The following is a 17,356-nucleotide window of genomic DNA, read 5'->3' as shown; positions in this document are numbered from 1 at the left end:
TAAAATAATAACAACATGGTCATTTATCAGACGCTTTTATTTAAAGGCTCTTCCAGAACTGTCAGTATTGACAGTGACACACTTAGAATGTCACCCGTGCAGGAATCAAACCCATAACCCTGGTGTTGTCACTGCCTGCACCATACTAACCCACAGTACAACTCTCTCCCCATTAACAGTTCAGGGAGTTCATTGATATGGATCACTCCCTTTCTCACACACACACACACACACACACACACACGCACACACACACACACACACACACACACACACACACACACACACACACACACACACACACACACACACACACGGAGAGAGATGAGAGAGACAGTTGATGAATTATTGAGAAGTACCTGGGGTTATTGTATGAAAAGGATAAATTATTCATGACATCAGAGGAATATATGGGGCGGCAGGTAGTGTTTAGAGCGTTGGACTAGTAAAGAAAGGTTGCAAGATCGCTGACAAGTTAAAAATATTTTGTTCTGCCCCTGAACAAGGCAGTTAACCCACTGTTCCTAGGCCGTCAATGAAAATAAGAGTTTGTTCTTAATGGACTTGCCTAGTTAAATAAAGGTAAAATAAAAAAACAATAACTTAGATCGCCGCAAACCTTTCTCCCAGTCACAGGGAATCGAGAGTGAAACCAGTCAACTACACCTAAGCACTGCTGCTTGCTCAGTCCTCCTTGATGGATAGAGACTGCCCGGCCAGTAGACTCAAACACAAACATTGCCTCAGTTTAATCATTATGGGAACTGGGCCTCAGTTTATCATGTTTGGAAGTGTGGTGTTAGCCCATTGACCCAACTGCCTAATTAGTATCTGAGCCAAAATTCAACTTGTCTGTCGACTCAACGGTGAAGTGCTCACTACTCAGCCAAGTGTTGCTGTAATATGTGCCATGTAAAAAAACTAACGTTTAAATTCCTATACCATTTGTATTTCATATTCCTTTGACTATTGGATGTTCTTATAGGCGCTTTAGTATTGCCAGCCTAATCTCGGGAGTTGATAAGTCATAAACAGCGCTGTGAGTCAAGCATTGCTAAGAGCTGCTGGCAAACGCAGTAAAGTTTGAATGAATGCTTACGAGCCTGCTGCTGCCTACCACCACTCAGTCAGACTGCTCTATCAAATATCAAATCATAGACTTAATTATAATATAATAAACACACAGAAATACGAGTTAAATTGGATGTAGTCTATCACAGTGCCATCCGTTCTCACCAAAGCCCCATATACCACCCACCACTGAGACCAGTACGCTCTCGTTGGCTGGCCCTCACTTCATATTCTTCGCCAAACCCACTGGCTCCAGGTCATCTATAAGTCTTTGCTAGGTAAAGCCCCACCTTATCTCAGCTCACTGGTCATCATAGCAGCACCCACCCGTAGCACGCGCTCCAGCAGGTATATTTCACTGGTCACCCCCAAAGCCAATTTCCTTCCAGTTCTCTGCTGCCAATGATAGGAACGAATTGAAAAAAAATACTGAAGCTGGAGACTCATATCTCCCTCACTAACTGTATGCATCAGCTGTCAGAGCAGCTCACAGATCACTGCACCTGTACATAGCCCATCTGTAAATAGCCCATCCAACCACCTCATCCCCATATTGTTATTTATTTTTTGCTACTTTGCACCCCAGTATCACTACTTGCACATGAATCTTCTGCACATCTATCACTCCAGTGTTTAATTCCTAAATTGTAATTATTTCGCCACTACGGCCTATTTATTGCTTTACCTCCCTAATCTTACGACATTTACACACACTGTATATAGATGTTTTCCATTGTGTTATTGACTGTACGTTTGTTTATTCCATGTGTAACTCTGTGTTGTGGTTGTTGTGTCGCACTGCTTTGCTTTATCTTGGCCAGGTCGCAGTTGTAAATGAGAACTTGCTCTTAACTGGCCAAACTGGTTAAACAAAAGTTGAAATAAATAAAAAATAAAAAATGAATATGGTCAAATCCGGAAACTATCATTTCAAAAACAAAACGTTTATTCTTTCAGCAAAATACGGAACCGTTTCGTATTTTATCGAACGGGTGGCATCCATAAGTGTAAATATTGCTGTTACATTGCTGTTACATTGCACAACCTTAGGAAGAAATGGTCTTCACACAGTTCGGAACGAGCCAGGCGGCCCAAACTGTTGCATATATCCTGACTCTGCTTGCACAGAACGCAAGAGAAGTGACACAATTTCCCGTGTTAATATTGCCTGATAACATTCATTTCTTTTAACTAAATATGCAGGTTTATAAATATATACTTGTGTATTGATTTTTAAGAGAGGCATTGATGTTTATGGTTAGGTACACATTGATGTTTATGGTTAGGTACACATTGATGTTTATGGTTAGGTACACATTGATGTTTATGGTTAGGTACACATTGATGTTTATGGTTAGGTACACATTGATGTTTATGGTTAGGTACACATTGGTGTTTATGGTTAGGTACACATTGGTGTTTATGGTTAGGTACACATTGATGTTTATGGTTAGGTACACATTGATGTTTATGGTTAGGTACACATTGATGTTTATGGTTAGGTACACATTGATGTTTATGGTTAGGTACACATTGGTGTTTATGGTTAGGTACACATTGATGTTTATGGTTAGGTACACATTGATGTTTATGGTTAGGTACACATTGATGTTTATGGTTAGGTACACATTGATGTTTATGGTTAGGTACACATTGGTGCAGCGACAGTGCTTGCGCTTGTTAAATAATCACCCGTTTGGCGAAGTAGGCTGTGATTCGATGATAAATTAACAGGCACCAAATTGATTATTTGCAACGCAGGACTAGCTAGTTAAACTAGTAATATCAACCATGTGTAGTTAACTAGTGATTATGTTACGGTTGATTGTTTTTTATAAGAGAAGTTTAATGCTAGCTAGTGTTGGATTTGACATTTTTAATATTGAGATATTAAATAAATGATAGAGAAGAAGCATAGAATATGAGTGAAAGAGACTGGGTTTTATGTCAGAAGTTAATGGTTCTCTGTAGAAAGACAGGCGGCTTTGGAATGTGTTGGGTGGACGGGAGGAGAGCAACGTGTTGTTGGGTTGTCTGAATTACAGCTGTATAGACCCTTTGGGAAGAATTAAACTTGGTTAAAGCTTCTCTAGTGTCCGGGAGTTATTTACTCTGAAAAATAAGAACCTAACACTAGCAACTTACCTTGGCTCCTTGCTGCACTCGCGTAACAGGTGGTCAGCCTGCCACGCAGTCTCCTCGTGGAGTGCAATGTAATCGGCCATAATCGGCATCCAAAAATGCAGATTACCGATTGTTATGAAAACTTGAAATCGGCCCCAATTAATCGGTCGTGCCGATTAATCGGTCGACCTCTAGACTCAACAGTGAAGTGCTCACTACTCAGCCAAGCGTTGCTGTAACGTAGATCCAGGTTTTGGGCTCCAGTTCTTCTTATTCCAACCAATATTTGAGCGGTTGTGGAGTCCTCTCTCCTAGTAATGTAAAGGTTTTATGATTTCCCGAGGGGGCGGGGGCGTACTACTACTGATACTACATACTACTACTACACCTTGCAGATCTTGTAGAGTGAGTCTTGCCCGTCTCCTCCAGTGTCCTTGAAGTAGTCGTGAGCTGGGAAAGTCCTGTTAATGTCTCTGGTGATGGCACTGTCCTGGGGAGACTCCTGAGAGCCATTGAAAAGAGAACACACAGAGAGGGGAGAGAGAGCGAGAGCGAGAGATAGAGAGAGAGAGGGAGAGAAAGACAAACACAATTAGACCCAACCAAATCATGAGAAAACAAAAAGATGATTACTTGACACATTGGAAAGAACTAACAAAAAAACTAGAATGCTATTTGGCCCTAAACAGAGAGTACATAGTGGCAGAATACCTGACCACTGTGACTGACCCAAACATAAGGAAAGCTTTGACTATGTACAGACTCAGTGAGCATAGCCTTGCTATTGAGAAAGGCCGCCGTAGGCAGACATGGCTCTCAAGAGAAGACAGGCTTTGTGCTCACTGCCCACAAAATGAGGTGGAAACTGAGCTGCACTTCCTAACCTGCCCAATGTATGACCTTATTAGAGACACATATTTCCCTCAGATTACACAGATTCACAAAGAATTTGAAAACAAACCCGATTTTGATAAACTCCCATATCTACTGGGTGAAATACCACAGTGTGCCATCACAGCAGCAAGATTTGTGACCTGTTCCCACAAGAAAAGGAAAACCAGTGAATAAAAAACACCATTGTAAATACAACCCATATTGTTTATTTATTTTCCCATTTGTACTTTAACCATTTGTGCAGTACAACACTGTATATATACATAATATGACATACAGAAGTTCCAAAAGAATAAAGACATTTTGAATGTGTAATGTTTACTGTTAATTTTTATTGTTTATTTCACGCTAGTATATTATCTACTCCACTTGCTTTGGCAACATTAACATATGTTTCCCATGCTAAAAGCCCCTTGAATTGAATTGACAGAGAGACAGGGAGAGAGACAGAGAGAAAGACAGAGAGAGAAACAGAGAGAGAGAGCAGAGAGAGAAACAGAGAGAGAGGGAAACAGAGAGAGAGAGAAACAGAGAGAGAGCAGAGAGAGAAACAGAGAGAGACAGAGCAGAGAGAGAGAGAAACAGAGAGAGAGACAGAGAGAGCAGAGAGAGAGAGAGAGAGAGAGAGAGAGACAGAGAGACAGAGAGAGAGAGAGCAGAGAGAGACAGAGAGAGAGAGAGAGAGAGAGAGAGAGAGACAGAGAGAGAGCAGAGAGAGAGAGAGCAGAGAGAGAAACAGAGAGCAGAGAGAGAGAGAGACAGAGAGAGAAACAGAGAGAGAGACAGAGAGAGCAGAGAGAGAGAGAAACAGAGAGAGAGCAGAGAGAGAGAGAAACAGAGAGAGAGACAGAGAGAGAGAAAGAGGGAGGGGGAGAACGCAGAGAGCTGTGGGTTGGCAGCGCACTACATTGCTGCCTACCATAAGTTGAGGGACAGTGTCTGACAGACCAATCAACCTGCACATGTCCTCTACTGTATGCTTATTGTTATTGTTGAATGTATGGTTATTTTGACCCTTGGTTATTTTTGCTACTGTTGTCCCGTTGACAATTTTGATTCTCATTTTGATTTATTTTTATATTGTAAAAATACAAAATAAGCTTTGGCAATATGTACATTGTTACGTCATGCCAATAAAGCGAATTGAATTGAAAGCGACAGAGAGAGAGACAGGAAACAGTCAGTGGTCCATATAGTTCATTCCATTGAGATGGGCTGTTCTTCTGGAGTTATATCGTCCCCAATGAACCACTGCTATTGTACATGAAGTTCAGTTAAAACCTGAGGAATCCAACAGGCTGACGAGTGCGAAAGCAAACAGTACAAATTCACCCACACCAGTCAACACCGTTCCTCTCTGGCTCCACCAGGGGCCAGTGTACTATTGTAAATCCCTCTCCCCAGAACTACTGAGACAGTGAGTCAGATCATTGGTGCCCAAGAGCATGTCCATCCCAGTCAGCCAGTCAGAGCATGTCCCTTCCCAGTCAGTCAGTCAGATCATGTCCCTCCCAGTCAGTCAGTCAGATCATGTCCCTCCCAGTCAGCCAGTCAGATCACGTCCCTCCCAGTCAGCCAGTCAGAGCATGTCCCACCCAGTCAGTCAGTCAGATCATGTCCCTCCCAGTCAGCCAGTCAGTCAGTCAGAGCATGTCCCTCCCAGTCAGTCAGTCAGATCATGTCCCTCCCAGTCAGCCAGTCAGTCAGTCAGAGCATGTCCCTCCCAGTCAGTCAGTCAGAGCATGTCCCTCCCAGTCAGTCAGTCAGATCATGTCCCTCCCAGTCAGTCAGTCAGATCATGTCTCTCCCAGTCAGCCAGTCAGTCAGATCATGTCCCTCCCAGTCAGCCAGTCAGTCAGATCATGTCCCTCCCAGTCAGTCAGTCAGAGCATGTCCCTCCCAGTCAGTCAGTCAGAGCATGTCCCTCCCAGTCAGAGCATGTCCCTCCCAGTCAGATCATGTCCCTCCCAGTCAGTCAGTCAGAGCATGTCCCTCCCAGTCAGTCAGTCAGAGCATGTCCCTCCCAGTCAGTCAGTCAGAGCATGTCCCTCCCAGTCAGCCAGTCAGTCAGTCAGTCAGTCAGCCAGTAAGGGGATGTCTCTCCCAGTCAGCCAGCCAGTCAGTCAGTCAGAGCATGTCCCTCCCAGTCAGCCAGTCAATCAGTCAGCCAGTAAAGGGATGTCTCTCCCAGTCAGCCAGCCAGTCAGTCAGTCAGCTAGTAAGGGGATGTCTCTCCCAGTCAGCCAGCCAGTCAGTCAGTCAGTCAGCCAGACTGTCAGAGCATGTCCCTCCCAGTCAGCCAGACTGTCAGAGCATGTCCCTCCCAGTCAGCCAGACTGTCAGAGCATGGTACAGAGTGTTCCCCCTGTCTGTTCAGGCTGGATGCAGCCTCTCTGTTTGTTTGTCTGACTCTCTGGGAGAGGAGAGAGGGGGAGACAAGGGGGGATTGGAGAGAGGGAAGGCACCCAGAACGCAGCATATCTGAGATGTGTACACACAACACATCTGACAGGGGCTGAGGCTGGCTCAGCTGAGACACAGTGTCTTCCACAGCCAGAGAGCAGTGCTGGGCCCAGTGCCAGGGTCTGTCTCCAGCCACATAGATCCAGATGGAGACCCAGGGTTCTCTCCTACAGCTCTGTGTGGATGTATCCCTGTTCAGTAACCTCTGGTGCTGGTTGGTGTCTGTACAACACCCCAGGATGACCTGGAGAATGTCCAAAAACAAGCCAGGGCTCTTTGTCTAAAGTAAGACCCATCATTACAGAGTTCATTGACATGAGAGAGAAAGAGAGAGAAAGAGGTCTCAGCTTCTGTACAGTGACAAGAGCTTCAAAAACAAAACATTGGCACGGAACCATCCTCATTGGTGCAGAAGAATCAACTTTTCCATACCCCTTGTCCTCGCAGTAGAGGATGAGAAGAGAGGGGGATGACTGGAGAGTTGGAGGGGTGTGTACTGCACTATACTGGAACTGCTACCTCTGCTCTATCAACCAATTATAGGGATTTCTGACGTAACCTAGCCTGTCTCTCTCCATGTCTGTCTGTCTCTCTCTCGGTCTGTCTCTCTCGGTCTGTCTCTCTCTCTCGGTCTGTCTGTCTCTCTCTCGGTCTGTCTCTCTCGGTATGTCTCTCTCTCTCGGTATGTCTCTCTGTCTGTATGTCTCTCCATGTCTCTCTCCATGTCTCCATGTCTCTCTCTGTCACTTGACCAAAACAAACAAAACAAAAACTTCTCAAATGTCACAACTGGCCGTCCCGTGGTGTAAAAGCAGACTCAGGGAACGTTAGGTCACTATCACAGCAGGGGCTTATTCTGGCCCAGTTACCCCCCACAGCCGTGGTCCTGTGTGGCTCAGTTGGTAAGAGTGTGGTGCTAGCAACGCTAGGGTCGTGTGGGTTCAATTCCCGCTGGGGTCACATGTAAAAATGTATACACTCTGTACTGTACTACTGTTTCGTTGGATAAAAGCGTCTGCTGAATGGCATGTTAAGGCTAGTTTAAAAATGCTAATGTAGTGTACAGTACATTCACATGGGACCAAAATGTTGACTCCAGAAGATCTTTGGCTGGAAAGGCACAATAAAACAGCGTGAGCCTTTAACAGTGTGTGGATATCTTTTCTTTTTACATGGCTATATGACAGAAACCACAGAGGAACTAACCACATCCGACAATGAGAAACCACTGGTCATTCTGACGGCATCACATGACAACAGGGCCACGTAACCACGGCGCGTGACGTAACCACGGCGCGTGACGTAACCACGGCGAGTGACGTAACCACGGCGAGTTGCGATTGGAACTAAGTCGCATGCTCAAGTTTATGAGAACACGCGTTTAGCTTTTCTGTGAGCTCAGCCTCGTATGAAGTCTGGAGAAATACATGTGACTGTTATACAGCCAAACCTTACTTCTCATTATACAGTACACAGAAAGGTCATATACATACATCCATGCAACTCATAATACTGTACATCTACCATGGTATCCATTACAGGTTCATCAACCAGTACTCATTACTGAGGAAATAAACATGGCAGTGAGCATGGAGCTGCTCACCACTAACAACAGCCTTATTAAAAGCACAATGAAACACGGTGGCTGAACCATACTAATGACCTGTGGTACGCCTCTGGGGGGTGGTGTGTGGACATGTTTAACTATTCATCTGGGGACTAGATGTCCCCACAAGAATAGTAAACAAACAAAAATTGGACCAACTGGGGACATTTTGTTGGTCCCCACAAGGTCAAATGCTATTTCTAGGAGGTTTAGGGTTAAGGTTAGAATTAGTGTTAGAATTACATTAAGGGTTAGGAACTAGGGTTTAGTTTGAGGGTGAGGAGCTAGGGTTAGGGTGAGGAGCTAGGGTTTAGTTTGAGGGTGAGGAGCTAGGGGTAGGGTTGGGAGCTAGGGTTAGATTTAGGGTTAGGAGCTAGGGTTAGGGTGAGGAGCTAGGGTTTAGTTTGAGGGTGAGGAGCTAGGGGTAGGGTTAGGAGCTAGGGTTTAGTTTGAGGGTGAGGAGCTAGGGGTAGGGTTAGGAGCTAGGGTTAGTTTTAGGGTTAGGAGCTAGGGTTAGGAGCTAGGGTTAGGGTTAGGAGCTAGGGTTAGATTTAGGGTTAGGAGCTAGGGTTAGGGTGAGGAGCTAGGGTTTAGTTTGAGGGTGAGGAGCTAGGGGTAGGGTTAGGAGCTAGGGTTAGTTTTAGGGTTAGGAGCTAGGGTTAGGGTTAGGAGCTAGGGTTAGTTTTAGGGTTAGGAGCTAGGGTTAGGGTTAGGAGCTAGGGTTAGGGTTAGGAGCTAGGGTTAGATTTAGGGTTAGGAGCTAGGGTTAGGGTGAGGAGCTAGGGTTTAGTTTGAGGGTGAGGAGCTAGGGGTAGGGAGAGGAGCTAGGGTTAGTTTTAGGGTGAGGAGCTAGGGTTAGTTTGAGGGTAAGGAGCTAGGGTTTAGTTTGAGGCTTAGGAGCTAGTGTTAGGGTTAGGAGCTAGGGTTAGTTTTAGGGTGAGGAGCTAGGGTTAGTTTTAGGGTTAGGAGCTAGGGTTAGTTTTAGGGTGAGGAACTAGGGTTAAGAGCTAGTGTTAGTTTTAGGGTTAGGAGCAAGGGTTAGTTTTAGGGTTAGGATCTAGGGTTAGTTTTAGGGTTAGGATCTAGGGTTAGGGTTAGGAGCTACGGTTAGTTTTAGGGTTAGGAGCTAGTGTTAGGGTTAGGAGCTAGGGTTAGTTTGAGGGTGAGGAGCTATGGTTTAGTTTGAGGGTTAGGAGCTAGGGTTAGGAGCTAATGTTAGGGTTAGGATCTAGGGTTAGTTTTAGGGTTAGGAGCTAGTGTTAGGGTTAGGAGCTACGGTTAGTTTTAGGGTTAGGAGCTAGTGTTAGTTTTAGGGTTAGGAGCTAGGGTTAGTTTTAGGGTTAGGAGCTAGGGTTCGTTTTAGGGTTAGGAGCTAGGGTTTAGTTTGAGGGTGAGGAGCTAGGGTTTAGTTTGAGGGTTAGGAGCTAGGGTTAGTTTTAGCGTTAGGAGCTAGGGTTAGTTTGAGGGTTAGGAGCTAGGGTTAGTTTGAGGGTTAGGAGCTAGGGTTAGGAGCTAGGGTTAGTTTGAGGGTTAGGAGCTAGGGTTAGGAGCTAGGGTTAGTTTGAGGGTTAAGAGCTAGGGTTAGGAGCTAGGGTTAGTTTGAGGGTTAGTTTGAGGTTGAGGAGCTAGGGTTTAGTTTGAGGGTTAGGAGCTAGGGTTAGTTTGAGGGTAGGAGCTAGGGTTAGTTTGAGGGTAGGAGCTAGGTTTAGTTTTAGGGTGAGGAGCTAAGGTTTAGTTTTAGGGAGAGGAGCTAGGGTTAGTTTTAGGGTTAGTTTTAGGGTGAGGAGCTAGGGTTAGTTTGAGGGTAAGGAGCTAGGGTTATTTTGAGCGTTAGGAGCTAGGGTTAGTTTGAGGGTTAGGAGCTAGGGTTTAGTTTGAGGGTTAGGAGCTAGGGTTAGTTTTAGGGTGAGGAGCTAGGGTTATTTTGAGCGTTAGGAGCTAGGGTTAGTTTGAGGGTTAGGAGCTAGGGTTAGTTTGAGGGTTAGGAGCTAGGGTTTAGTTTGAGGGTTAGGAGCTAGGGTTAGGAGCTAAAAAAAAGTGTCTGCTGAATGGCATGTTAAGGCTAGTTTAAAAATGCTAATGTAGTGTACAGTACATTCACATGGGACCAAAATGTTGACTCCAGAAGATCTTTGGCTGGAAAGGCACAATAAAACAGCGTGAGCCTTTAACAGTGTGTGGATATCTTTTCTTTTTACATGGCTATATGACAGAAACCCCAGAGGAACTAACCACATCCGACAATGAGAAACCACTGGTCATTCTGACGGCATCACATGACAACAGGGCCACGTAACCACGGCGCGTGACGTAACCACGGCGCGTGACGTAACCACGGCGCGTGACGTAACCACGGCGCGTGACGTAACCACGGCGCGTGACGTAACCACGGCGAGTGACGTAACCACGGCGCGTGACGTAACCACGGCGAGTTGCGATTGGAACTAAGTCGCATGCTCAAGTTTATGAGAACACGCGTTTAGCTTTTCTGTGAGCTCAGCCTCGTATGAAGTCTGGAGAAATACATGTGACTGTTATACAGCCAAACCTTACTTCTCATTATACAGTACACAGAAAGGTCATATACATACATCCATGCAACTCATAATACTGTACATCTACCATGGTATCCATTACAGGTTCATCAACCAGTACTCATTACTGAGGAAATAAACATGGCAGTGAGCATGGAGCTGCTCACCACTAACAACAGCCTTATTAAAAGCACAATGAAACACGGTGGCTGAACCATACTAATGACCTGTGGTACGCCTCTGGGGGGTGGTGTGTGGACATGTTTAACTATTCATCTGGGGACTAGATGTCCCCACAAGAATAGTAAACAAACAAAAATTGGACCAACTGGGGACATTTTGTTGGTCCCCACAAGGTCAAATGCTATTTCTAGGAGGTTTAGGGTTAAGGTTAGAATTAGTGTTAGAATTACATTAAGGGTTAGGAACTAGGGTTTAGTTTGAGGGTGAGGAGCTAGGGTTAGGGTGAGGAGCTAGGGTTTAGTTTGAGGGTGAGGAGCTAGGGGTAGGGTTGGGAGCTAGGGTTAGATTTAGGGTTAGGAGCTAGGGTTAGGGTGAGGAGCTAGGGTTTAGTTTGAGGGTGAGGAGCTAGGGGTAGGGTGAGGAGCTAGGGTTTAGTTTGAGGGTGAGGAGCTAGGGTTAGGGTTAGGAGCTAGGGTTAGGGTTAGGAGCTAGGGTTAGATTTAGGGTTAGGAGCTAGGGTTAGGGTGAGGAGCTAGGGTTTAGTTTGAGGGTGAGGAGCTAGGGGTAGGGTTAGGAGCTAGGGTTTAGTTTGAGGGTGAGGAGCTAGGGGTAGGGTTAGGAGCTAGGGTTAGTTTTAGGGTTAGGAGCTAGGGTTAGGGTTAGGAGCTAGGGTTTAGTTTTAGGGTTAGTTTTAGGGTTAGGAGCTAGGGTTTAGTTTGAGGGTTAGGAGCTAGGGCTAGTTTGAGGGTTAGGAGCTAGGGTTAGTTTTAGGGTTAGTTTGAGGGTGAGGAGCTAGGGTTTAGTTTGAGGGTTAGGAGCTAGGGTTAGTTTGAGGGTGAGGAGCTAGGGTTAGTTTTAGGGTGAGGAGCTAGGGTTTAGTTTTAGGGTGAGGAGCTAGGGTTTAGTTTTAGGGAGAGGAGCTAGGGTTAGTTTTAGGGTGAGGAGCTAGGGTTAGTTTGAGGGTAAGGAGCTAGTGTTAGGGTTAGGAGCTAGGGTTAGTTTTAGGGTGAGGAGCTAGGGTTAGTTTTAGGGTTAGGAGCTAGGGTTAGTTTTAGGGTGAGGAACTAGGGTTAAGAGCTAGTGTTAGTTTTAGGGTTAGGAGCAAGGGTTAGTTTTAGGGTTAGGATCTAGGGTTAGTTTTAGGGTTAGGATCTAGGGTTAGGGTTAGGAGCTACGGTTAGTTTTAGGGTTAGGAGCTAGTGTTAGGGTTAGGAGCTAGGGTTAGTTTGAGGGTTAGGAGCTAGTGTTAGGGTTAGGAGCTAGGGTTAGTTTGAGGGTGAGGAGCTATGGTTTAGTTTGAGGGTTAGGAGCTAGGGTTAGGAGCTAATGTTAGGGTTAGGATCTAGGGTTAGTTTTAGGGTTAGGAGCTAGTGTTAGGGTTAGGAGCTACGGTTAGTTTTAGGGTTAGGAGCTAGTGTTAGTTTTAGGGTTAGGAGCTAGGGTTAGTTTTAGGGTTAGGAGCTAGGGTTCGTTTTAGGGTTAGGAGCTAGGGTTTAGTTTGAGGGTGAGGAGCTAGGGTTTAGTTTGAGGGTTAGGAGCTAGGGTTAGTTTTAGCGTTAGGAGCTAGGGTTAGTTTGAGGGTTAGGAGCTAGGGTTAGTTTGAGGGTTAGGAGCTAGGGTTAGGAGCTAGGGTTAGTTTGAGGGTTAGGAGCTAGGGTTAGGAGCTAGGGTTAGTTTGAGGGTTACGAGCTAGGGTTAGGAGCTAGGGTTAGTTTGAGGGTTAGTTTGAGGTTGAGGAGCTAGGGTTTAGTTTGAGGGTTAGGAGCTAGGGTTAGTTTGAGGGTAGGAGCTAGGGTTAGTTTGAGGGTAGGAGCTAGGTTTAGTTTTAGGGTGAGGAGCTAGGGTTTAGTTTTAGGGAGAGGAGCTAGGGTTAGTTTTAGGGTTAGTTTTAGGGTGAGGAGCTAGGGTTAGTTTGAGGGTAAGGAGCTAGGGTTATTTTGAGCGTTAGGAGCTAGGGTTAGTTTGAGGGTTAGGAGCTAGGGTTTAGTTTGAGGGTTAGGAGCTAGGGTTAGTTTTAGGGTGAGGAGCTAGGGTTATTTTGAGCGTTAGGAGCTAGGGTTAGTTTGAGCGTTAGGAGCTAGGGTTAGTTTGAGGGTTAGGAGCTAGGGTTAGTTTGAGGGTTAGGAGCTAGGGTTTAGTTTGAGGGTTAGGAGCTAGGGTTAGGAGCTAATGTTAGGGTTAGGATCTAGGGTTAGTTTTAGGGTTAGGAGCTAGTGTTAGGGTTAGGAGCTACGGTTAGTTTTAGGGTTAGGAGCTAGTGTTAGTTTTAGGGTTAGGAGCTAGGGTTAGTTTTAGGGTTAGGAGCTAGGGTTCGTTTTAGGGTTAGGAGCTAGGGTTTAGTTTGAGGGTGAGGAGCTAGGGTTTAGTTTGAGGGTTAGGAGCTAGGGTTAGTTTTAGCGTTAGGAGCTAGGGTTAGTTTGAGGGTTAGGAGCTAGGGTTAGTTTGAGGGTTAGGAGCTAGGGTTAGGAGCTAGGGTTAGTTTGAGGGTTAGGAGCTAGGGTTAGGAGCTAGGGTTAGTTTGAGGGTTACGAGCTAGGGTTAGGAGCTAGGGTTAGTTTGAGGGTTAGTTTGAGGTTGAGGAGCTAGGGTTTAGTTTGAGGGTTAGGAGCTAGGGTTAGTTTGAGGGTAGGAGCTAGGGTTAGTTTGAGGGTAGGAGCTAGGTTTAGTTTTAGGGTGAGGAGCTAGGGTTTAGTTTTAGGGAGAGGAGCTAGGGTTAGTTTTAGGGTTAGTTTTAGGGTGAGGAGCTAGGGTTAGTTTGAGGGTAAGGAGCTAGGGTTATTTTGAGCGTTAGGAGCTAGGGTTAGTTTGAGGGTTAGGAGCTAGGGTTTAGTTTGAGGGTTAGGAGCTAGGGTTAGTTTTAGGGTGAGGAGCTAGGGTTATTTTGAGTTAGGAGCTAGGGTTAGTTTGAGCGTTAGGAGCTAGGGTTAGTTTGAGGGTTAGGAGCTAGGGTTAGTTTGAGGGTTAGGAGCTAGGGTTTAGTTTGAGGGTTAGGAGCTAGGGTTAGGAGCTAATGTTAGGGTTAGGATCTAGGGTTAGTTTTAGGGTTAGGAGCTAGTGTTAGGGTTAGGAGCTACGGTTAGTTTTAGGGTTAGGAGCTAGTGTTAGTTTTAGGGTTAGGAGCTAGGGTTAGTTTTAGGGTTAGGAGCTAGGTTCGTTTTAGGGTTAGGAGCTAGGGTTTAGTTTGAGGGTGAGGAGCTAGGGTTTAGTTTGAGGGTTAGGAGCTAGGGTTAGTTTTAGCGTTAGGAGCTAGGGTTAGTTTGAGGGTTAGGAGCTAGGGTTAGTTTGAGGGTTAGGAGCTAGGGTTAGGAGCTAGGGTTAGTTTGAGGGTTAGGAGCTAGGGTTAGGAGCTAGGGTTAGTTTGAGGGTTACGAGCTAGGGTTAGGAGCTAGGGTTAGTTTGAGGGTTAGTTTGAGGTTGAGGAGCTAGGGTTTAGTTTGAGGGTTAGGAGCTAGGGTTAGTTTGAGGGTAGGAGCTAGGGTTAGTTTGAGGGTAGGAGCTAGGTTTAGTTTTAGGGTGAGGAGCTAGGGTTTAGTTTTAGGGAGAGGAGCTAGGGTTAGTTTTAGGGTTAGTTTTAGGGTGAGGAGCTAGGGTTAGTTTGAGGGTAAGGAGCTAGGGTTATTTTGAGCGTTAGGAGCTAGGGTTAGTTTGAGGGTTAGGAGCTAGGGTTTAGTTTGAGGGTTAGGAGCTAGGGTTAGTTTTAGGGTGAGGAGCTAGGGTTATTTTGAGCGTTAGGAGCTAGGGTTAGTTTGAGCGTTAGGAGCTAGGGTTAGTTTGAGGGTTAGGAGCTAGGGTTAGTTTGAGGGTTAGGAGCTAGGGTTTAGTTTGAGGGTTAGGAGCTAGGGTTAGGAGCTAAAAAAAAGTGTCTGCTGAATGGCATGTTAAGGCTAGTTTAAAAATGCTAATGTAGTGTACAGTACATTCACATGGGACCAAAATGTTGACTCCAGAAGATCTTTGGCTGGAAAGGCACAATAAAACAGCGTGAGCCTTTAACAGTGTGTGGATATCTTTTCTTTTTACATGGCTATATGACAGAAACCCCAGAGGAACTAACCACATCCGACAATGAGAAACCACTGGTCATTCTGACGGCATCACATGACAACAGGGCCACGTAACCACGGCGCGTGACGTAACCACGGCGCGTGACGTAACCACGGCGCGTGACGTAACCACGGCGAGTGACGTAACCACGGCGCGTGACGTAACCACGGCGAGTTGCGATTGGAACTAAGTCGCATGCTCAAGTTTATGAGAACACGCGTTTAGCTTTTCTGTGAGCTCAGCCTCGTATGAAGTCTGGAGAAATACATGTGACTGTTATACAGCCAAACCTTACTTCTCATTATACAGTACACAGAAAGGTCATATACATACATCCATGCAACTCATAATACTGTACATCTACCATGGTATCCATTACAGGTTCATCAACCAGTACTCATTACTGAGGAAATAAACATGGCAGTGAGCATGGAGCTGCTCACCACTAACAACAGCCTTATTAAAAGCACAATGAAACACGGTGGCTGAACCATACTAATGACCTGTGGTACGCCTCTGGGGGGTGGTGTGTGGACATGTTTAACTATTCATCTGGGGACTAGATGTCCCCACAAGAATAGTAAACAAACAAAAATTGGACCAACTGGGGACATTTTGTTGGTCCCCACAAGGTCAAATGCTATTTCTAGGAGGTTTAGGGTTAAGGTTAGAATTAGTGTTAGAATTACATTAAGGGTTAGGAACTAGGGTTTAGTTTGAGGGTGAGGAGCTAGGGTTAGGGTGAGGAGCTAGGGTTTAGTTTGAGGGTGAGGAGCTAGGGGTAGGGTTGGGAGCTAGGGTTAGATTTAGGGTTAGGAGCTAGGGTTAGGGTGAGGAGCTAGGGTTTAGTTTGAGGGTGAGGAGCTAGGGGTAGGGTGAGGAGCTAGGGTTTAGTTTGAGGGTGAGGAGCTAGGGTTAGGGTTAGGAGCTAGGGTTAGGGTTAGGAGCTAGGGTTAGATTTAGGGTTAGGAGCTAGGGTTAGGGTGAGGAGCTAGGGTTTAGTTTGAGGGTGAGGAGCTAGGGGTAGGGTTAGGAGCTAGGGTTTAGTTTGAGGGTGAGGAGCTAGGGGTAGGGTTAGGAGCTAGGGTTAGTTTTAGGGTTAGGAGCTAGGGTTAGGGTTAGGAGCTAGGGTTTAGTTTTAGGGTTAGTTTTAGGGTCAGGAGCTAGGGTTTAGTTTGAGGGTTAGGAGCTAGGGCTAGTTTGAGGGTTACGAGCTAGGGTTAGGATCTAGGGTTAGTTTTAGGGTTAGGAGCTAGTGTTAGGGTTAGGAGCTACGGTTAGTTTTAGGGTTAGGAGCTAGTGTTAGGGTTAGGAGCTAGGGTTAGTTTGAGGGTGAGGAGCTATGGTTTAGTTTGAGGGTTAGGAGCTAGGGTTAGGAGCTAATGTTAGGGTTAGGATCTAGGGTTAGTTTTAGGGTTAGGAGCTAGTGTTAGGGTTAGGAGCTACGGTTAGTTTTAGGGTTAGGAGCTAGTGTTAGGGTTAGGAGCTAGGGTTAGTTTTAGGGTTAGGAGCTAGGGTTAGTTTTAGGGTTAGGAGCTAGGGTTCATTTTAGGGTTAGGAGCTAGGGCTTAGTTTGAGGGTGAGGAGCTAGGGTTTAGTTTGAGGGTTAGGAGCTAGGGTTAGTTTTAGCGTTAGGAGCTAGGGTTAGTTTGAGGGTTAGGAGCTAGGGTTAGTTTGAGGGTTAGGAGCTAGGGTTAGTTTGAGGGTTAGGAGCTAGGGTTAGGAGCTAGGGTTAGTTTGAGGGTTAGGAGCTAGGGTTAGGAGCTAGGGTTAGTTTGAGGGTTAGGAGCTAGGGTTAGGAGCTAGGGTTAGTTTGAGGGTTAGTTTGAGGGTGAGGAGCTAGGGGTTAGTTTGAGGGTTAGGAGCTAGGGTTAGTTTGAGGGTAGGAGCTAGGGTTAGTTTGAGGGTAGGAGCTAGGTTTAGTTTTAGGGTGAGGAGCTAGGGTTTAGTTTTAGGGAGAGGAGCTAGGGTTAGTTTTAGGGTTAGTTTTAGGGTGAGGAGCTAGGGTTAGTTTGAGGGTAAGGAGCTAGGGTTATTTTGAGCGTTAGGAGCTAGGGTTAGTTTGAGGGTTAGGAGCTAGGGTTTAGTTTGAGGGTTAGGAGCTAGGGTTAGTTTTAGGGTGAGGAGCTAGGGTTATTTTGAGCGTTAGGAGCTAGGGTTAGTTTGAGGGTTAGGAGCTAGGGTTTAGTTTGAGGGTTAGGAGCTAGGGTTAGGAGCTAGGGTTAGTTTGAGGGTAAGGAGCTAGGGTTATTTTGAGCGTTAGGAGCTAGGGTTAGTTTGAGGGTTAGGAGCTAGGGTTTAGTTTGAGGGTTAGGAGCTAGGGTTAGGAGCTAGGGTTAGTTTGAGGGTTAGAAGCTAGTGTTAGTTTTAGGGTTAGGAGCTAGGGTTGTTTTAGGGTTAGGAGCTAGGGTTGTTTTAGTGTTGGGAGCTAGGGTAA

General features: G+C 45.8%; 1 protein-coding gene across 1 annotated transcript in view; it reads right to left on the bottom strand.

The window, feature by feature from the left end:
* LOC115115946 (rab GTPase-activating protein 1-like) overlaps nt 1–17,356 on the bottom strand; it is a 159,991-nt gene that overhangs the window by 37,556 nt on the left and 105,079 nt on the right. Inside the window, 1 exon segment of the mRNA XM_065007562.1 lies at nt 3,584–3,697. Coding sequence (XP_064863634.1) covers nt 3,584–3,697 — 114 coding nt within the window.

Source organism: Oncorhynchus nerka, linkage group LG22 (assembly GCF_034236695.1).
Source record: "Oncorhynchus nerka isolate Pitt River linkage group LG22, Oner_Uvic_2.0, whole genome shotgun sequence".
Classification (NCBI taxonomy): domain Eukaryota; kingdom Metazoa; phylum Chordata; class Actinopteri; order Salmoniformes; family Salmonidae; genus Oncorhynchus; species Oncorhynchus nerka.
This window is presented reverse-complemented; position numbering and strand designations above follow the sequence as displayed.